This window comes from Gracilinanus agilis, chromosome X, assembly GCF_016433145.1.
Source record: "Gracilinanus agilis isolate LMUSP501 chromosome X, AgileGrace, whole genome shotgun sequence".
NCBI lineage: Eukaryota > Metazoa > Chordata > Mammalia > Didelphimorphia > Didelphidae > Gracilinanus > Gracilinanus agilis.
The window spans coordinates 33,766,363-33,789,347 of record NC_058136.1 but is presented as its reverse complement, the minus strand read 5'-3'; the positions used below and the strand labels follow the sequence as shown (position 1 = coordinate 33,789,347).

Below are 22,985 nucleotides of genomic sequence, written 5' to 3'. Positions count from 1 at the left end.
AGAATCCATAGTGGAGAGAAGCCCTATGAATGCAAAGAATGTGGGAAAGCCTTCAGGGGAAGCTCAGCCTTTAGTAAGCATAAGAGAATCCACAGTGGAGAGAAGCCCTATGAATGCAAAGAATGTGGGAAAGCCTTCATACAGAGGTCAGACCTTAGTAAGCATCAGAGAATCCATAGTGGAGAGAAGCCCTATGAATGCAAAGAATGTGGGAAAGCCTTCACACAGAGCTCAGGCCTTAGTCAACACCATAGGATTCATAGTGGAGAGAAGCCCTATGAATGCAAAGAATATGGGAAAGCCTTCACATTTGGCTCAGGCCTTAGAAACCATGAAAGAATCCATAGTGGAGAGAAGACATATGAATGCAAAGAATGTGGGAGATCTTTTTCAGTAAGGTCATATCTTACTAGACATCAGAGGTTCCATAGTGGAGAAAAGCCCTACAAATGTGAAAACTGAGGGAAAGCCTTCAGGTGGCTTTCTGGCTTCAATAACGATCAGAGTGAACACACTGGAGAGAAGTCTTATTCATGTATTAACTGTGGAAAAGCCTTCAGGGGGTGCTCAAATCTTACTAAACATTGGAGAATTCATACTGGTGAGAAACCCTATGAATTTAGCTATTGTGGGAAAGCCTTCCATCTTAACTTAAATCTCATTCAGCATAAAAAAATTCACAAACGGTAACTGACTATAGTAAATATCAGAGAAACTTCTGTCAGATTTGTTTTGGTGGGTCCCAGAGAATACAAAGCAGGGTTACATTCCATAAATGATTATAACTTCTATAAAGGTAGAGCTTATGTCTCCGCTTTATTTTGTACAACAAGGAAGTACAATTCCGCATTGTTACCTAGTAAAGGAGTTCTGGCATTGGTTCATCAGAATGGCAATGAGGGAATGGTTGAAATACACATTTTTCTCCATTAAATCCCCATTATTTTGTTGTCAGTTCACTTTGGAATGGCCTTTGCTATCACTTCTCATTTTTCTATCTCTAACCTGACATGCTCTAAAAGCTGATAAACAATTTTATGGCCATGTGCTCCATTCCAGTGTCCTCATCTCCATCATTCAGCACCAGTACCATTCTTTCAGGCTGAAGACATCTCCATTTCAAACAGTGTTCACCATTTGTATCTACTTGGTCTTTTTTTGCACCTATACTTAAATGGATATTTGTGTTATTTTTCTATATAAAATGTTAGCTCCATGGGCAGCAGGGCCATTTTTTCCTTAGTTACCTAGTCTTTGATGGGTCTGGTTTCCCTGTCTGATTTCTATTCCTTTTCAGTAGAGGGATGACTTTGGAGTCAGGGAGACTTGTGATCAAGGTCTGCCTCTAACATTTAGCAGACTTGTGACTACGGATGAGTTGCTCAATCCCTGGTTACTGTAAGGCATGTATGTTTTATTATTAAGCCTTTATTAAGCACCTACTCTGTACCAAGCACTCGGAGAGAATATGAAGCTGAAAACTCCAAACAAGGACTGCCTTCAGAGAACTTCTTTTCTCCTAGAGACAGAGTGGAAGAGAGCATGTGCACAAATAAGGCCAGTACAAGAAGAGAGCCCTAGATGGGAGAGAATACAACCATCAGAGAGGATCAGGGATGCTTCCCAGAGAAGGTAGCTTCTCCCTTGCAAGACATGAAGGAAATTATACTCTGAGACATAGAATGAGGATGGAAGGCAGCCCAGGCATGGGTAAAATGCAAGGATGGAGGAAATGGAAATTGAGTTGAGGTTTCAGTTGATCAGTCTGACTTTAATATAGAGTTCACAAAGGGGGAAAAATATAAGGTTGGACAGGTGAGTAGGAATCAACATGGAGAGGGCCTGAAGGCTTTTATATATTTCCTGAATACTTGCCAAAGGTCCACCTTGAATTCTACTTTCCCTTAAGCCTTTGTTTACTACTAAAGTATATCCACTGATTATTCCCATTTCAGAACACTTGTAATACAGATTGTAAAGACTGAAGCCATAGTTTTATACTACCATAAATTCTTTCAGATCACCTAAATTACCTTGGATATTATTTTATCTCCTAACAGTTATATCTCTTCTCTGAAAGTCCTTACTACGATAAAATGAGAAGGCAATATTGGAAGCACTGAGACTCTGTGACCTCCTGGGTCAATCATGGAATATTTATTGGACAGACAGCTTGCTGTGTTCCTCTATGTTCTCTCAGCGCAGACCACGGATTCCAGGAATAAATGCCCTTTTCCTATCACAGCCATTCCTGGGACAGTACTAGGGAAGGGGCAGCGTCCAGGATAGCCCTGGGCTCACGACTCATAGGAGAGGTGGTTCCTTTTTCCAAACTGTAGGACATCTGCCCTAATGAAGAAAGAAAACTGACAAAGAATAAGGAGACCAGAATGTAAGGAGATGGAAATCAGACAGAGGCCTATAAAGGTTCTACAGTTAATGTGAGTGACACGTTGAGGCTGTCTGTACTCTCATGGATTTCTCTTTGTTCATCTCTTCATGAACACAAATTAGGGTGCTGAGCTATAGGTGAAGGAGAAGATGGGAGTCAAACTACTTAGCTTTTTCAGGCATTCCTGAGCAACTATCTGGGTCCCAGGCCCTGGAACTCATCATAAGACATTGATTGGCCTGGGGATCCCAAAGGTCTACAATGGGTCTGGCAAAATCCAGGGAATGCCATGGCCATTAAGGACATCTCCTCCTCCAGTCTCCTCCTTAAATGAAACATCTGCCAAGAGATTCATCTGTCCGTGTGTGTATCTATACCTGTTGGCTGCCAGTTACTTCAACTTTGGGGTGTTGTAAATTTTTCTTGAGAATAATAATTTTAGATAAATAAAGTCAAATTCACCAAGCCAGGTAATTATTTAGGTTTTATTTGGAGAGGGCCAAGTCCTCCAACAAAGCTGGAGCCCTGTTTAAAAACAGGAGAGCCAGCACACGGGAAGGAATCTTTTTTTAGAGCAGTGGTTCCCAAACATTTTTAGCCTTCCGCCCCCTTTCCAGAAAAAAATATTACTTACCCGCCTGGAAATTAATATTTTGAAAAATTTTAATAGCAATTAATAGGAAAGATAAATAAGCTTGTGGCTATGACCACACCTCTGGATTGCTGCAGCACCCACCAGGGGGTGGTAGCGCCCACTTTGAGAATCACTGTATAAGATCCTGAAAGAAATAGACAAGTTTTCCTTACAAGCACACAAAAATGTGTAAGAACACCATACCCTTCAAAGGAACAGGGCACACAGCAACAATGCTCATTGGTTAGTTCAACTAGGAAACAACCCATATTTGTCCATAAGTTAGACATGTAGGAAGTGCCTTTTATTTGGTGAGAGATATCTTCTGGCCATTACCTAAGAGTCACTTGTTGGCTAATGGTGGGGAGAAGGGTGTTTCTGGGCCCCCTCTGGATAAGGATGGGTGGTGATATTTAGTCTCATATGTGGTTCTGAAACTGACTCTTATTCTGCTACAACTACTTACGTGACTTCATTTCCCTGGAACTTGGTTTCCCCATGTGTATAATGATCTATAAGGCCTCACCACCCTTAAATCTTGCATCCTAATGTCTAATGCTACTGTAAGATTCCAGGCCCTTCCAGACTAGCTTTCCCTTGAGGAGAACAAGAAAAGAGGAAGCACCAAAGAGTCAGATTTTGCCTTGGGCCCTGCCTTTGGATTGGATCAGTGAACCCAAGTTCCTCACAAACACCTGGTCCAAGGTTCTGGCTTCAAGGGAACAGCTTCTTTTGATTTGTTAAATAGTTCAGAGAGAGGGGAAGGGCCTTCCTGATCCCTGTTGTTTGAATTATTTAGGTTTCCCAATTGTTTCTGTATTCTGCACAGTCTCATCTCCTCAGAATAAGGGGGTGATTACTCATTTCTGCCTATAGACAGGAGTCACTCTGTGTGTGTCTAGTGCCAATGTGCAGAGTTAAAAATGCTCATTTGGGAAGAATTATAGCTTCAGAGAAGGTATAACACAGATTGGACACATGCAGATGAGAAGTGTGAGTGCTGACCCAATCTATACTGACTGGGACTGGGTAGGTAAGGCTGGAAGGAGGACAGTGAGGAAGTTCAGTGAGTCTGGACATGGCAGGAGAACCAATTCCAGGCACGTGTAAGTATGAGTGGGTGGTGAGGACAGCTGAGACCATCTCAGTCAACTTCAAAAGGAAGATCAGTAAATCCTTTCAAAGAAACCAAACATGGTTCTTCCATAAGCAGCATGGGGAGTGCCAGGAGGGGTGGGGGAGACTCTAACTAGGCCAGGGTGGCACTAGAAAGAGAACCTAGGGAGCTGACCAGCAGTGGCTCACTGGGGCAGCTAGGCAGAGCAGGACTACACAGCCTGTTTATGGTTCCACTGCCTTAGGAGGTGGCAAGTGTCACCTGTGGCAGAAGTAGGGATCTCCCTAGCCAAGGAATGGTAGGCAGTAGGTTACTCACTGTAGGTAAGGAAGAGAGACCGCCTCCCTCCCTTTCTAGTGTTAGGGTGTCAGGCCCCTAAGGACAAAGGAAGTTAGCTCCATTTCATGGATTCTTTGGCAGAGAATGATTCCAAGGAGAACAATGTCCAGGTCTCACTGCTCATCCTGTCCTTGACATTAGCTCAGCAGCTGCAGGCTCACACAATGGAGTAGTAGCTGGAAGCTTAATCTCTTCACCATAGAACAATACGACACCTCAAAAGGACAAAAAAACCAAATCCAGATGAACGAAGAGACTCCATGATAGGGCACAGCATCAAAGGTACATGGGATTTGGGCATTTCAATGCTATAAGGGGGTGAAAAAGCTCCAACCAAAACGTAAGCTGATCAACCCTTCCCCACCCCACCTATGGTGCCAGAGCCAGAGTGCCAGAATTATAGTGAATATGTGGCAATCTCTAGGGCCTTGGTAGCTGACTAAGAGCACCAGGCACCTACCCCTGAAAGCAGCTAGACCTGAGACCTCAGGAGGCTAAAGAGTACAGACCTTGGGTGCAGAGATAGATCAGAGAGGGGTGGCAGACAGAAGTGGTGAGGAGATTACTGGAAAAGTAGCCTCAGGCAAAAACTGCTCTGTAGTTCCATACACAGAGAGCCTGCCTTCCTCCCTTAGATTTCTGGCTGAGAAGGAAAATCAGCATAGTGATTACAAGCAACACCCAAGAAATAAGCACCAGAAAGAATAAGAGAAAAGCACTAACCCTGGATAATTTTTACGGAGAAAAAATCCAAAGCACAGAGGAGACTGAAGAGGAGGACAAATAAGTAAACACATCCAAACTTTCCCCCCAAAATGGAAATTGGTCTCAAGCTCTTGAAGAGTTCAAATCTGAAATCTGAGATCATGAGAAAGGTGGAAAAGATTTAGCGAGAAAAGTGGGAAATAGTTCAAAAAGAAAATAACAGTTTAAAAGACAAATTTTGGCACTTGGAAATTGAGGTCCAGAAATCAAATGAAATAATAAGCACAATGAAGACTAGAAATGACCTGCTGGAAGCCATGAAAAGCAGGATAGGCCAAACAGAAAAGGAAAATCAAAAGATTATAGCAGAAAACCAGTCTTTAAACACCAGAATTGGGCAAGAAGAAGCCAATGATCTTGCAAGACAGCAAGAATTAATAAAGCAAAGTCAAAAGAGTAAAAAAATGGAAGGAAACATGAAATATTAAACTGAGAAAATTAATGACCTTGAAAACATTGGTCTACCAAAAATTGAGGATCATTGGTCTACCAGAAAACCCAGAAATCAACAGGAACTTGGACATCATACTACAAGAAATTATCCAAGAAAACTGCCCTGATGTTCTTAAACAAAAGGGCAAAATAGATATTGAAAAAGGGCAAAATAGATCACCCTCCACACTAAATCCTCAAAACACAACCCCCAGGAATATAATTGCCAAATTCAAAAGCTTCCAAGTTAAGGAGAAAATTTTACAAGAAGCCAGAAAGAGACAATTCAGATAGCAAGGAGTATCAATCAGGATTACACAGGATCTGGCAGCCTACACACTAAAAGACTGCAAGGTTTGGAATATGATATTCAGAAAGGCAAGTGAATTGGGTCTACAAACAAGGATCACCTACCCATCAAAACTGACTATATACTTTCAGGGGAAATTATAGGCATCCAACAAAATAGAAGATTGCCACGTATTTGTAAAGAAAAGACCAGAACTAAGTGGAAAGTTTGCTATCCAGCCACAAAAATCAAGAGACACATGAAAAGATAAATAAGAGAGGGGAAAGAAAAAATTATTTTAATTTGCTTCTTTAAGGGCTTCAATAAGGTCACATTACTTGTATTCCTATATGGAAAAATGGCATGTGTAACTCTCAAAAATTGTACTCACTATTATAGTAAATAGAAGAATTATTCATAGGGAGAGGTTGGGATACTAAATGGTCTAAGATGATATGCAAAAAAGAAAAGAGTGGGGAATAGAAGATGGCAACAAGAGAAACTTGAAGGAATAGGAAAAATAGGATAATCTATACCACACAAAGTGGCACATGGGAAGGGGAGGAGATGAATACTATTATAAGAAGGAGGGGAATAGAGTGTAAATAGGTAATACTTAAACGTTACTCTTAGTGAAATCAGTTCGGAGAAGGAAGAGCAGCTATATCCATTGGGATGTCGAATTCTATCTTATCCTACGGGGAAAGTAAGAAGGGGAAAACCAAGGGAGGTAGTGGGGCGGGGAGTTCAAAAATGGAGGGAATTTAATAGACCCTAAAATATAATAAGAGGGGTAAGGGAAGGGAGGGGGCTGAAGGGAAAGTAAACTGAGGGTGGGGATGGAGGGAACTGATTAAAAGCAAACCACTGGTTTAAAAGGAGATAGCAAAAGAAGAAAGGGCAGAACTAGGAGAGGAATTCAAAATGTTGGAGAATACACAGATGACAATCATAACTATGAATGTGAATGGGATGAACTCGCCCATAATATGGAAGCAAATAGCGGATTAAAGACCAAATTCCTATCATATATTGTCTACAAGAAACACACATGAGGCAGATAAACACACACAGGGTAAAAGTAAAAGGCTGGAGCAAAATCTTTTGGGCTTCAACTGAGAAAAACAAGGCAGGAGTTGCAATCATGATATCTGACAAAGCCAAAGTAAAAATAGATCTGATTAAAAGAGACAAGGAAGGTAATTACATTCTGAAAAAAGGCAGTATAGATGATGAAGAAATATCAATAATCAGCATGTATGCACCAAATGGTATAGCTTCCAAATTTTTAAGGGAGAAATTGGTGGAGCTCAAGGAAGAAGTAGATAATAGAACTATACTAGTGAGTGACCTGAACCTTCCTCTATCACATCTAGGTAAAATTAGTTAATAGATATGTGGAGAAAAATAAATAGGGACAAAAAGGAAGATACCTTCTTTTCAGCAGCAAATGGTACATTCACAAAAATTGACCATGTACTAGGGAATACAAACATGGCAAACAAATGCAAAAGAGCAGAAATAATAAATGCAACCTTTTAAGATCATCATGCAATAAAAATAATAATTAGTAAGAGTACATGGATAGGCAAATCAAAAATTAATTTGAAATTAAATAATATAATTCTGCAAAATCAGTCATTTAAAGAACAAATCATAGAAACAATTAATTTCATTGAAGAGAATGACAATGATGAGACATCCTACCAAAATCTGTGGGATGCAGCCAAAGCAGTACTCAGGGGGAAATTTATATCCTTGATTGCATATATTAACAAACTAGGGAAGGCAGAGGTCAATTAATTGTGCATGCAACTTAAAAAACTAGAAAGCAAACAAATTAAAATTCCCCAGATGAAAACTAAATTAGTGATCCCAAAAATTAAAGGAGAAATAAATAAAATTGAAAGCAAAAGAACTATTGAATTGATAAATAAGACTAGAAGCTGGTACTTTGAAAAAACAAATAAAATTGACAAAGTCCTGGTCAATCTAATAAAAAAAGGAAAGAAGAAAAGCAAATTAACAGTATCAAAGATGAAGAGGGAGACCTCATCTCTAATGAAGAGGAAATTAAGGCAATGATTAAAAAATGTTTTGCCCAATTATATGGTAATAAATATGGCAATCTAGATGATATGGACGAATATATACAAAAATATAAATTGCCTAGATTAAGAGCAGAAGAAATAGAATACCTAAATAATACCATATCAAAAAAGAAATTGAACAAGCCATCAAAGAACTCCCTAAGAAAAATCCCCAGGACCAGATAGATTCACAAGCGAATTCTATCAAACATGCAAAGAACAACTAATCCTAATACTATACAAACTATTTGATATAATAAGCAAAGAAGGAGTTCTACCAAATTCCTTTCATGACACAAATATGGTACTGATCCCAAAGCCAGGTAGATCCAAAGCAGAGAAAGAAAACTACAGACCAATCTCCTTAATGAACATAGATGCAAAAATTGTAAATAGAATACTAGCAAAAGATTCCAGCAAGTGATCACGAGGGTTATTCATTATGATCAGGTGTAATTTATACAGGAATACAAGGATGGTTCAATATTAGGAAAGCCATTCACATAATTGAGCATATCAACAAGCAAATCAACAAAAATCACATGATCATCTCAACAGATGCTGAAAAAGCCTTTGACAAAATACAAGACCCATTCCTATTGAAAACACTAGAAAGTATAGGAATAGAAGGGCCTTTCCTAACAATAATAAGCAGTATATATCTAAAGCCATCAACAAGCATTATATGCAATGGGGATAAATTAGAAGCCTTCCCAATAAGAACAGGAGTGAAACAAGGATGCCCATTATCACCTCTATTATTTAACATGGTACTAGAAACACTACCAGTAGCAATTAGAGAAGAAAAAGAAATTGAGGGTATTAAAATAGGCAGTGAGGAGACCAAGCTATCACTCTTTGCAGATGATATGATGGTCTACTTAAAAAATTCTAGAGAATCAACTAAAAAGCTAGTGGAAATAATCAGCAACTTTAGCCAAGTTGCAGGATACAAAATAAACCCACATAGTGAGCACAGAATAGTATACTTGTCAGATCTCTGGGAAAGGAAAGATTTTAAAATCAAGCAAGAGTTAGAAAAAATGATAAAATGTAAAATAAATAATTTTGATTACATTAAACTAAAAACTTTTTGATAACTATGGTTCCCTGATATCTGAATGACTTCTTTTTAGCAGCTTGTAATATCTTTTCCTTGGTCTGGTAGTTTTTGGATTTGGGCTATAATATTTCTGGAAGTTGTCAGTTGTGGATTAAATGTAGGAGGTGATCTGTGGATTCTGTCAATTTCCACTTTCCCCTCTTGTTCAAGAATTTCTGGGCAATTTTCTCTGATAATTTCTTGTAAAATGCTATCTAAACTTTTTCTTTCATCATAATGTTCTGGTAAATCAATAATTCTTAAGTTGTCTCTTCTAGCTCTGTTCTCCAGATCTTTTGTTGAATCAATGAGATGTTTCATATTCTCAAATTTTTCATTTTTTAATTTTGTTTAATATATTCTTGCTGCCTTGTAAAGTCATTTGCTTCTAGTTGTTGAGTTCTGTTTTTTAAAGACTGAATTTCATCCCTGGCTTTTTGGCCATCCTTCTCTTCCTGGTCTGATTTTCTTTGTAGATCATCTTTTGCCTTCTTTGCCTCATTTTCAAGCTGGCCAATTCTGGCTTTTAAGACTTCATTTTCTTGTTTTAGTTCATTTATTTACTTTTTCAAATTGTCTTCAGCCTCTCTTGATTGCTTTTTGAGTTCCTGAANCTCATATTTTTCCCTTCCTTGTTCTGCTAGTTTGAGATGTATTTAATGATCTTTGATGAAAGATCTTCCCCCAGCCAGCAATGGAATTTTGTAGTTACTTTCTCTGCCCTCTGAACACTTCTTTTCTGTCTAATTGTTGAGATTAATCCTGTGTTAATTGGATTAATCTTATTACTTAATCTGCCCTGAGGCTAAAACCTCTAGGGGAAAGAAAAACAAACAACCAAAAACCCCCCCAAAATGTAGGGGGACAAGAAGGAGCATTTTAGCTGAATTGAGCTCTCCAGCAGTGGGGTCCCACTGTGTTGTCTGCTGTGTTTGATCTGGTTTTCTTTCCTCTTGAAGCCCTTGTTAGGGTTTGAATGGCTGGACACCAGAGGAACACAGGAGACAATGCAATGAAAGCAGGAGAAAGCTTTATTGCCAGTGCACTTGGGGGAGTTCTGTAAGAGAATTTCCCAAGTGCTGGGTCTATAGAGGGGAATATATACGTTTCAAGGCCTGGGATATAGCTAGGGTCTGATAATAGCTAGACAATGGAAGTATAGAGGTTTCCAGGTGCCATAGGATGTAATTCTTAATGTTCAAGGCTGCTCTGTCTAGGGAGGAGTGGTGTCCCCGGAACTATGAGTTCCAGATAAACGCCCTGCTGAGCAGAGCATGACGCTATCAAAACCCCCCTGCTTAACAGGGTATGATGCTGTCAAGCTTTTAGTTATGAGTCTCTACTTTCTGGCTATAATACCCTGAGTTCTTTATCTCGGTATGAGGAAGCCAAGCTGTCTGCAGATTGGGGTTTGGCTCTCTCTAAACCACCATCTTCCAGGTGTTTTTGCTGTGTTTCTCTGGTTTTTCTCATCCATCTCATCTCATCTCATCTCCAGTGCCTGTGTTTAATTCCCCTAGTCCAAGTCTGAGTCTGAGTCTGGTGCCAGCAAGGCCCTCTCTCCTGAGAAGTGTGCCCACTGGCCCTGAGTTTCCCCGGCTGCTGGAGACCTGGCACAGCATGTGGGGGAGGCGTCCTGAGGTCCTGGGATTCCCCTTCTATGCCTTCAGACCCAACAGTTCAAGAATTGAAGCCTTTTTCTTGGTGTACCTCTTTAGTTATGCTGCAGTGGGGTTCCCCCTGCTCTGTCCCGTTATTAGATTTGGTCTTCTTTCTTCTCGAAGCACATTGTTTTCTATTTTGGTGTGTAAGGGTGAGGAGGTTTTAAGATTTGCTTCGTCTAAGTCGCCATCTTCCCGGGAAACTCTTTACCGTTAATTATAATATCATTAAATACAAAATATATTCTAGGTATAACACTGCAAATATAGTTTAACCAAAACATTAGATTGTGAATCTAAATATAGAAGTTTAAAACTTCTTATATGCTGAGAAAGTATCAAGAAGTCCTAATTCCTGGACCCATATCTAACAATATGGCTTTCTCACTTTTAAAGAATAGTAGTTATCTATTGGTCTTAGGAACCAAGAACTTTGGTGCAACTCCAAATAAAAGTAATTAATTATATTCTCAACTCAACTACTCTTCTACCCATCATATTGCTAATCTCACCCCTTCTATATAACCAATTATTTCCCCATAAAACAAAATACTTCCCATTATATTGCAAAAACATAACTATATTAGCCTTCCTAATTAGTCTCCTTCCCTTATTTACTTTTATGTATCATGGCCAAGAGTCAATCATTACAAATTGACATTGATTCTCAATTCATACATTTAACATTTCAATAAGCTTTAAACTAGACTTTTTACTCAATCATTTTTATTCCTGTTGTCTTATTTGTAATTTGATCTTTTCTAGAATTTTCCTTATGGTATATACACTCTGGCCCCAACATCCTATTTTTTAAGTATCTTATTCCTTTCCTACTAACAATAATTATCTTAGTGTCAGCCGACAACATGTTCCAGCTATTTATTGGGTGAGATGTTGTAGATATTATATCCTTCATATTAATCGGATGATGATATGGATGCACAGATGCTAACACCGCAGCCCTCCATGCAATCTTATATAACCGTATTGGTGGTATTGGATTTATAATGACAATAGCGTGACTCATACTGAATAATAACTTATAAGACTTGCAACATATTTTCTCCACTAATGTAAATTTGATTGCACTTTTAGGCCCAATTATTGCTGCAACTGGAAAACCACCCAATTTGGTCTCCACCCATGACATAATTACTTCCTTCAGCTATAGAAGGACCAACCCCTGTATAAGCAGGACTTTTCCTTCTAATTCGATTTCATCCTATAATAGAAAATAACCAAAGAGTCCTAACAATTGCCCTATGTTTAGGAGCAATTACAACACTATTTACAGCCAGTTGTGCAATTACACAGAATGAGATTTAAAAAATTGTAGCATTCTCAACATCTAGCCAACTAGGCTTAATAATAGTAACTGTTGGACTTACAACCTCATCTAGCCTTCCTTCACATTGGTACACGTGCCTTCTTCAAAGCAATATTATTCCTAAGCTCTGGTTCTATTGTTCATAGCCTAAATGATGAAGAAGACATCAGAAAGATAGGAGGCCTATTTAACACACTGCCTATTACATCATCTGCCCTAATAACAAGCAGCCTCCCATTAACAGGCTCATCATTTTTAGCAAGTTTCTACTCAAAAGACTCAATTCTTGAAGCCATGAATACATCATACACAAATACATGAGCCCTAACAGTAACTCTAATCGCCACCTCCTTTACTGCTATTTACAGCCTACAAATCACCTATTTTGCCCTACTATGACACCCAGGTTTTACATCTATATCCTCTATTAATGAGAATAACCCGGACCTCATTAACCCTTTCATACAACTAGGCCTAGGAAGTATCTTCGCAGGCTTTCTTCTAACAAGGAATGTTCCTCCAACATCATCAATGCCCATAACCATGCCTACGATAACCAAATTATCAGCCCTCACCATAACTGAGGCAGCATGAATGATTCAATTTTTGCTTTAAATATTCTCATGAACCATTCTCTGTTTAAAGGAGTCTAATTATGAAATATAAGCCAATGGCATTGTTCTAATAATTTATGAGTTAAGATTTTCACTAACATCAGTGTGATTAATGGTAGATTAAACTTGTGGCAGTCCAAAAAGTTTTTACCACTCTCGGTTAAGCAGGAGAAGGACAGCTATTTGACGGATTTGATGAAGAATATGAATTTCCCATTTTGGATGAAGACAGAGTAGTTGATGAGCTAGAAAATAAAATGAAAGGTGGTGGAGTTATCATTGGTTACCATGGCTGTGCCTTCTTCCATGAATGATGGTTTCATATTGTTTTTTGTGTTTCAAACAGATAATTCTATATTATATACAAGACTTGAAAAGAGGGGATGCAATATAAAGAAACCAAAGGACAATGTTCAGTGTGAAATTTTCCAAATTCTTTATGAAGAAGCCATGGCTTCCTACAAGCCTGAAATAGTACACCAGCTGCCAAGCAATGTACCAGAAGAACTAGAGAATAATTTAGATTGTATAATTAAATGGATTGAGGAGTAGATAAAAGATAATAATTGAAGCTTGAGAGGAAAGCATGGATTCTCAAGGCTTTCCACATAATGGTTAAAGATTTTCTTGATGATCTCTCCCTCCCCATGCAATAGAAATTAAGACAACATACACCAGATTTTACTATCCAAGACTGAGTTGTAGAAGTAACAGGTGGGCAAAATATAAGGTTGAGTTATGGCTGAATTAATTTTTTTTCTCCATGAGAAAACTGAAAACCCTGAAATAAATGAATACGGTATTAAGGACTTTTTAAGTTTAGCAAATACTCAGCATTCTCATTGTATTTGGTAAACTGTTAGAAAGGAAGTAAATTTGAGAAAATAGGTGAAAATCTTTACTTAACACACAAAAAATGAAGGTGAATAGGAAGTGTTGCTGACTTATAAGTAAAAAAAGTCTAAGAATAAAGCTATAAACAGCATATATTAAGGGGCAGCTAGGTGTCATTGTGGATGGACTGCCAGGGCTGGAGTTCAAATCTAGCTTCAGATACTTCCTTGCTGTGTGACTCTGGGCAAGTCACTTAACCCCAATTGCCTAGCCTTTTCCCTTCTGTCTTAGAGTCTTACTAAGACAGAAAGTAGGGTGTTTTTAATGTTTGTTTTTAAATCACATTAAGTGTTCTGTTGATGAATTGCTGGGTATTTTTTTTTGTTTTTTAATCTTGGAAGTTGGGTAAAATTAGGATAGTTACAAAGTGAAAGGTGAGATCTTTGAAAAATAAAATAAAATAAAAATGAGAGAGAGATGAAAAAATAAAAGGCCAGAGTAGAATTTATCAGGGTCTGACTCGGTGCAAAAAAGAGTAAGAGTAAGCAATCATAATCTCAAAGTTAAAGCTAAAATAGTTTTAATTAAAAGAGATGAACAAAGAAGGGGTATTATGTTAAAAGATGCCATAGATAATGAAGCATTATCAGTATTAAACCTATATGCAACAAAAATGCTAAAGCATTCTCATTTCTAAAGGAAAAGATCAGTGAATGACGAGGTCAAAATACCTAGCAAAACTAAACTACACTAGTGGGAGACTTCAAGCTTCCTCTCTCAAAACTAGATAAAATCTAACTGAAAAATAAATAAGTCGAGGAAATGAAAAAATCTTAAATATGACAGATACCTGGAGAGAACTGAATGGGGAATAAAGAGGAATGGGCCTTTTCTTTAATACTCCATATTACCTTTACAAAAATTGACCATATATTAGGGCATAAACAATTTAGAGTTAAATGTAGAGAAGTAGAACTGTTAAATGTATCATTTTCAGATCATAATGCAGTAAAAATTGTATTTAATAAGGAACCATGGAAACAGAGATTAAAAATTAATTGGAGGGCAGCTGGGTAGCTCAGTGGATTGAGAGCCAGGCCTAGAGACGGGAGGTCCTAGGTTCAAATCTGGCCTCAGACACTTCCCAGCTATGTGACCCTGGGCAAGTCACTTGACCCCCATTGCCTACCCTTACCACTCTTCCACCTATAAGTCAATACACAGAAGTTAAGGGTTTAAAAAAAATTAATTGGAAACTTTTAAAACAACCCTTACCTTCTGTCTTGGAGTCAATACTGTTATTACTGTGTATTGGCTCCAAGGCAGGAGAGTGCTAAGGGCTAGGCAATGGAGGTTAAGTGACTTGCCCAGGGTCACACAGCAGGGAAGTGTCTGAGGTCAGATTTGCACCTAGGACCTCCCATCTCTAGGCCTGGCTCTCAATCCACTTACCTACCCAGCTGCCCCCTAAAATGACCTAATCTTGAAGAATGAGTAGGTTAAAAAACAGGTCACAAAAACAATAAATAATTTTCTGAAAGAGAATAATAATGAGGCAACATACTAAAACCTATGGAATGCAGCAAAAGCAGTAGATGAAAATTATTTTCTTGTAAATACCCGTATCAGTAAAATAGAGGAAGACTCTATTTGTATCGAATGAATTGGATACAAAATTTAAAACAATGAATCCCCAATTACATGCTAAATTAGAAGTCCTAAAAATTAAAGGTGATATTAAAAACATTCAGTGTAAGAAAATCATTGAATTAAAAAAATAAATGAAACTTGGGGTTGTTTTTATGAAAAACAGCCTAATAAAATAGAGAAATCATTTGTTAACATGATATTAAAAAAAAAAACAGAAAAAAAGCAAATCTCTAAAAGGATGAATATATCAGAAATTCTTGAATGGCTTAATATAAGGCAAACCACTGACATAATTGATTTTATCAATAACACAAAAAACATATGATTATATGAATGGGTACAAGAAAAGCTTTTGACAAAATACAACATTTATTCCCATTGAGAACACTCAAAAGCATAGTTGTAAATGTTTTTTTTACTAAAAATGATAAGAAGCATCTATGTAAAACCAAAAGCTAGCATTATTTGTAATGGTGATAAGGTAAAACTCTTCTCAATAAAATCAGGAGTGGAACAAGGCTGCCCGTCACCTCCACTACTATTCAAAATCATCTGCTAGCAAAAGAAAATGGTAGACTTAGCAGTAAGAAAAGGAAATTGAAGGTGTTAGGCTAATAACGTAATAAAACTATCTCTTTCTGCAGATGATATGATGGTCTACTTAGAAAATTCTAGAGATTTAATTAAAAAGCTTGTTGAAGCAATGAACAATTTTAGCAAAGTAGCAGGATGTAAAATAAACCCACATAAATCATCAGCATTTCTATATGCCACCAAGCCATGATAGAAGAGATATTAAGAGATACCCCATTTCAAATAACCATGAACAGCATTAAAAACACTGGGTGTATACCAGCCATGACAAACCCAGGTGCTACATAAAAATGATTAAATACTTTTTATACCAATAAAGTCAGATATAAATAATTGGAGAAATGTTCATTGTTCATGGATGGGCATTCCAATTACATTTCCAAAAAAATTATATAGAGGTAAAAGAATTAATAAAAATTCATATGGATGAAGCAAAGGTGAAAAATATTAAGGGAATTAATGAAAGGAAATAGAAAAGAAAGAAGTCTAGCAGCACCATATCTTTAACTGTATTGGAAAGCAGTAATTATCAAAACTATCTGTTACTTGTGTGTAATTAGGATTTGCTCCCCAGGACTCTAAATCCCAGCTTCCCATGTTCCTTTTCACTTTAGGCACTAACATGGGGAGGTTATAAGTTTTGCATATCTCTGCCCCTTGCTCTCTTTTCCCCTGATCATGGCTGGGAAAGTGAGCTTCATGCCAGCCAGGAGAATCTACACACATGGGTTTACTTTTCTTTATATAATTAGGTTTGAACTTCTATTTCTTTTAGTTTATTTTCTTTCTACTTCAAGTGATTATTAATAAAATTTATAAAATAAAATACCTGGAGTTATTGGATATCAATTTAAATCTTACACTGGTTAAGAAAGGTGGCTATGTGGAATGGAGTAGAAATATGATATACAGCAGTAAATGATTATAGTAACCATGCTTTTGATAAATGTAAACATTTAAGTTTGGGGGATAAGAATTCACTATTTGGCAAAAACTGTTGGGAAAACTGGAGAGCAGTGTGGCAGAAATTAGGTATTTTTAATGGGATTTGTTTAATCTCTCCCTCTGTCTCCTTAAGATGCTAGAGAGCAGGATTTCCAAGTAGATCAGAAGTGACAGATTCAGTGAGTCAGTAAGCCAGAGCTGAAGATTCTGTAACCAAAGAGACCAGGACCTGAGGAGAGGAAGTAGCCTGTCCTCTGACAGGAAGTTAGGGTGGACAGTTGGTCAGTGAGGAGAAAAAGGAAGCAGCCACTGACAGTGGAGGGTCTTTTCCCTTCTGGGATCTCTAGAGAGCAGCAAGTCTGTCTCTGAGGGAAGGTTCTGTTGGCAGTTGGTTGCTGACAGTTGGGCTGCTATAGAAAACTGATTGAAGGAGTGAGTGGTGGCTGTCTATTATTTTAGGGAGTTGGGTAGTGAATAATACATAGATAGAGCAGGGTAGAATAGGCCTGAAGAGCCAGGCAGAAGAACCTGTGCCGAGAAGACAGACATAGTTTTAGGAAAGTTCAGGTAGTTATTAGAAATTTTAGGTATATTTATAGGGTATAAGTTTAATAATCTCTTTCCTCTCATCTGTCTTTCTATCTGTACGTCTTTCTTAGATCAAAGTTTCTGTTAAACTTCTCTCCTCACTTTGTCTAACTCCTTAATTTGATCCTTACAGTATATACCAATATCTTACACAATTTACTAAGGTAAGGTCAAAAAGGATGCATGATCTAAATACAAAGGGAGACAGTAGAAGAACATGGAACATTACTACCAAAAGTATGGATAGGAGAATTTATGAATAAATGAGAGACAGAGAGCATTGTGAGATATAAAATAATAGAAAATGGGTAATTTTCATTCTACAATCAGAAAGGCATGACCTTGTTCTCCAGTCTTCTGAGGACTCGGAATAGGGGTGCCCTAGGGCCGGCTTGCTCCCAGTTTCCATCACTATGGCTGAACCCAGGGTTTCAATTGAGGTGGAAGGTAAGGGGACTACGTTTCTCATTGATACGGGGCCACTTATTCCGTTCTCCTTTCACACAATGGTCCTACATTGCCTTCACAACAGCGGGTAGTTGGAGTAGGGGTAGAATACTTGAATGCAGGGAAACTACACCCCTATCTTGTGCCTATGAGGACAAACTATTCCAACATACATTTTTGGTCATCCCTTCTTCACCGTGTCCCTTATTAGGAAGAGACATAATGGAGAAGCTAAGTTCTAAATTCTCCCTCATCTCTATGCTAAGTTCCCTAGACACTCCCTTGCAAAGACCTCCCACTATCTCACCAGAAATCTGGGAGAAAGTACCTCCTGTTGTTTGGGATCAATGTGTGTCCAGAAGAGCTGTTCAGGCTACCCCAGTAAAGATAAAACTCAAGCCTAACTCCCCTTACCCACACAAAAAACAGTATCCAATTTCCTCTCATTGAAAAGTTTTTAGCCCATGGTCTCTTGGAAAAGTGTCAGTCACCCTGTAACTCTCCCCCCTGCTGCCAGTGAAAAAAACAAATGGGACTTGGCCTGTGGTCCAAGACCTCAGGCACATTAAGGAAGCAATAATTTCAGTGCACCCCATTCTCCCTAACCCACATATAATCCTAACTCAGATCCCAGGAAATTCTCAGTGGTTTTCTGTGATTGACTTGAAAGATGCTTTCTTCTGCATACCTCTACACCCGAAGCGTAGATTCCCTTTTGCATTTGAGTCGGTCTTCCCCCTCAGACCCCCGACCCCAACAAGACACATGGTGTACTCTTCCACAGGGCCTCAGGGACAGCCTCCACTATTTTGGGGCTGCCTTCAACAAAGACCTTAGAGCCCTAGAACTGACTAGCAGCTCCATCTTACAATATGTGAATGACCTCTTGATTTCTAGTCCCTCCAAGGCTGCCTGTGTCACAGACACAATTTCCACCTTTAAATTCCTAGGAGAACGGGGTGACAGAGTCTCAGCCTCTAAGGCTCAACTCGTCTCTCAGTCAGTAACTTATTTGGGCAAACATCTAACCCCGAATTCCTGATCTCTGACCAATATTGGCATAGTACATAAATTGAACTTGATCAGGAAGTCGTTTAAGTAGAATACCAGCTTTGGGTGTTGTTACCTCCTTCTTGAGAATGTCCTAGGAGAGATTTTTCCTTCATTGATGACTTACAAGGCCAATATCTTTGTTAAATTACTTGGACCAGGAATTACGGGTTTGGGCTTGAGTATATAGTTTTCGAATATTCCTGCTAAAAGTATTGAGATAATGATGAGGGTGAAGTATGAGACTGAGGCTAACTGGCCAGTGACAATAAATGGTTGTTCCACAGGTTGACGTCCAATTCAGGTTAAGGTTAAAAGGTTAGCTGTTAATATCCAGAATAGTACTTGTGAGACGGGTCAGAATACGAGGCTTCGTCGTGTGGATGTGTGAAGCAGTGGAGTAATGAGGAGAACTAGAATGGATGCAAGGAGAGCTAATCCTCCTCCTAGTTTATTAGGAATTGGTTGAAGGGTTGCCTACGTGAATAGAAAGGACCATTCCGGTTTGACATGAGGAGGGGTGTTGAGTGGGTTGGCTGGTGGAAGGACGTCTGGGTCACCTAACATATGCGGTGAGAATATTGCTAGTGAAAAGAGAACTAGAATTGTGAGAATTAACTCTAAGGCATCTTTAATGGTATAATAAGGGTAGAATGGAATTTTACCTGCGTCAGGATTAATACCTGCCGCATTGCTGGAGCCTGTTTCACATAGGAATAACAGGTGTACCATTACTAGAGCTAAGATAATGAATGGTAGGATAAAGTAGAAGGCAAAGAATCGGGTTAGTGTAGCCTTATCTACAGAGAAGCCACCTCAAATTCATTGGACTAATGTGCTACCAATGGAGGGAATAGCCGAGAGAAGATCTGTAATGACTGTAGCCCCTCAAATGATATTTGTCCTCGTGGGAGCACGTATCCAACAAATGTGGTTACTGTAACGGTAAGTAATAGGATTACTGCGATGTTTCAAGTTTCTTTAAATAAATGGGATCCATAAAAAATAGCTCGGCCTGTGTGAGGAAAGAAGCATATAAAGAATATGGATGCTCCATTGGCGTGGAGGTTTCGAATAAGTCACCCATAGTTTATGTCTTGGCAAACATGTGCTAGTGATGAGAAGGCACTTAGTGTGTCTGATGTATAAGGTATGGCTAGGAAAAGGCCTGTCAGAATGTGAACAATGAAGCACATACCTAAGAGAGATCCCAAGTTTCATCAAGCTGAAACATTAGATGGTGCTGGTAGATCAGTGAAGAAGTGGTTAATGATTTCTATAAGTGGGTGGGTTTTTCATAGGTTGGTCATTAGATTTTTGTGGTTGAAATACAACGATGGTTTTTCATGCCATGAGTTATGGTTAGAGTCCATGCTAAAATAATAATAATGATAATGATAATAATTTTTTATTTCTTTGCTATTAATTTTGGGGTTTGTGGCTTTTGCTTCTAAACCTTCTCCCGTATATGGGTGATTGAGTTTGGTTGCTGGTGGCGGGTTCGGTTGTGCCATGGTAGTAAGTTTAGAAGATGTATTTTTAAGATTAGTGGGTTTTTTAGTTCATTTAGGAGGAATACTAGTAGATTCTGGTTATACTGCTGCTATAGCTACAGAAGAATACCCAGAGACTTGAATTGAGGAGGTTGTAGCTTTTAGCATGTCATTATTTGTTTTATTTGTAGAGTTAGTATGATATCCTATGTCTGGGGAGGTTGAGATTAATACAGCTATTGAGCTGTTTGATTTTGCTGGGGTTTATTGTGTGGGTCTGGATTTTAGTGGTGTTTCATTATTATAGTGTTTTGGTGGATGAGCTTTAGCTTTATTAGGGTGAATTTTGTTTGTTACTATTTATGTTGTGTTGGAAGTTGTCCGTGGGCAATATTAATATTAGATAAATATTCAAATAGAGATAATTGAAATCATGAAGGATATGAAGTAAAATTTGATTAAACCTTTCTGAGTAGAAGTCAGTAATGAGAATGTAAGTGAATAATGAGAGTGAATATTAGCTTGACCTTTTGGTCCTGTTTTCTCATATCAATTTAGACCAATCAGTATGGTAGCAATTCATTGACCTATAAATAGATTTATTGGGGGGAGACTCAAGTGAAATCTCCTAATATATTGGAGAAGTTAGTAGTATGGTTTGTTGAGTTTATAAATTTATTAGCAAGGGGGTTAAGTTCTATTCCGATTAAAATGCCTAGTAGGGTTACGATGAGGGCTGATAATTTGTTTATCGTAGGCATGGTTATGGGCATTGATGATGTTGGAGGAACATTCCTTGTTAGAAGAAAGCCTACAAAGATACTTCCTAGGCCTAGTTCTATGATAGGGTTAATGAGGTCAGGGTTATTCTCATTATCTATGGCATCTTTTAACATAATATCCCTTCTCTGTTCATCTCTTTTAATTAAATCTATTTTAGCCTTAACTTTGAGATTATGACTGCTTACCTCTACTCTTTTTGCACCAAGGTAAACCGTGATAAATTCTAATTCGGACTTTTATTTTTACATCTGTCTCTCATTTTAAAATGTGTTTCTTATAAACAACACATTGTTGGATTCTAGTTTTTGATCCATTCTTCCCTCCTCCATCATTCTTCTCTCCTCTATCTTATGTGAATGTGCACTCAACAGTATTGCCTCCCGCAGGTTTTTCTTTGTAAAATATCATTACTCCTTTCCTTTTGAATGTAGAAGAGCTCCAAAAAGACCACCCACAGTTTCCATGTTTTCAATATGCCATTTCCACTCTATTCATATTGAAGAGGTTAACACAGATAATAATATTTCATTTAATTTTGACACCATCTTTGCAATTTGCTGATTTAGACAGTGAAGAGAACAGGATTCTTCAGCTAGTTTCTTTTCTCTGTCTATTTATTTCTCTATCAGTCTATAATCTATTAATCCATCCATCTATCCATTTGTCTATCCATCTATCCATCTATAATTTATGAATCAAGCTATCCTTCTATTATATATATACCCATTTATGAATCAATAGATATAATCTCTCATTTGATATATTAATCAATACTATATCAATCAATCACCTATGTGTCAGTTCATCCAACCATCTGTCTCTCCATTCATCCATCCATTTATCTATAATCTATCTATCCATCTATCAATAAATCTATCATATATATCTATCCAACCATCTGTCTATCCATCTATTCATCAATTTGTGACCAACCTATCAATAGACCTATCATTCTGACATATATCTAGCTATTGGTCTATCTAAGTATTTATCAATCAATATATAATCTACCAATCAGGCTATAATCTATCAATCAATTACCAAATTATCCATCTGTCTGTCTATCCATCTATTCATCTATGTCTATCCATCTACCTGTTCATTAATCTATCTAAAAATTTATCAGTCTATCCATCTATCAGTCATTTAATAATTTATCAGTCAACCCATCTATCTATCACATCTATCTATCCCTCCATGTGTAATCGATCAATCATAAATTTATCCATCAGTCTATCTATCCAACTGTCTATCTATCCATCATTTATCTATCCATTAATATATCTGTAATCTGCCTTCTTTCTTTTTGTTCATCTATCAGTCAATTGAAAATCTATCATCCAACCTATCAATATGTATAATTTATAAATCCATATAAAATCTATCAATCATCAGTCCATCTATTAATCTGACCAACTATCCATCATGAATTGATCTATCCATTCATCTATATATCTTTCTATCCATCCATCCATCCATCTGTCTATAATCTATCATTCTATCCAACCATCAATCTATTATCAATCAACAAAATTTTCAATCTATCATATATCTATTAACCTATAATCTATCAACCTAACATGCAGGAAGCCATCAAAGCCATGATGTTTAGCACAGCTCATCACCAGCTCTGACAAACCAGCAAAGCAGGTTGTCAAGAGGATTAAAATTCCACACTCAGTTTCCCCTATGTGACTCTTTTTACAGTGACATTCACTTGCATTGAACCTATTGCAATCAGTATCCTTATTCAGCCACAAGGAGACACAGAAAAACAATACAGGTTCATGGTAAGAACAACCACAGTCACAGACTACCCACTATCACAAAATAAACCCC

The 22,985-nt window shown here is 37.8% G+C and overlaps 1 protein-coding gene and 1 pseudogene across 1 annotated transcript in view; both read right to left on the bottom strand.

Annotated features, from left to right (window-relative positions):
- LOC123253631 (zinc finger protein 70-like) overlaps positions 1 to 18,587 on the bottom strand; it is a 48,318-nt gene extending 29,731 nt beyond the window's left edge. Inside the window, 1 exon segment of the mRNA XM_044682795.1 lies at positions 18,509 to 18,587. Within this exon segment, the coding sequence (XP_044538730.1) occupies positions 18,509 to 18,587 (79 nt within the window).
- A 602-nt stretch (positions 18,588 to 19,189) lies between these two features.
- Positions 19,190 to 20,180, bottom strand: LOC123253630 (annotated as a pseudogene).
- Between the last annotated feature and the right edge of the window lie 2,805 nt (positions 20,181 to 22,985).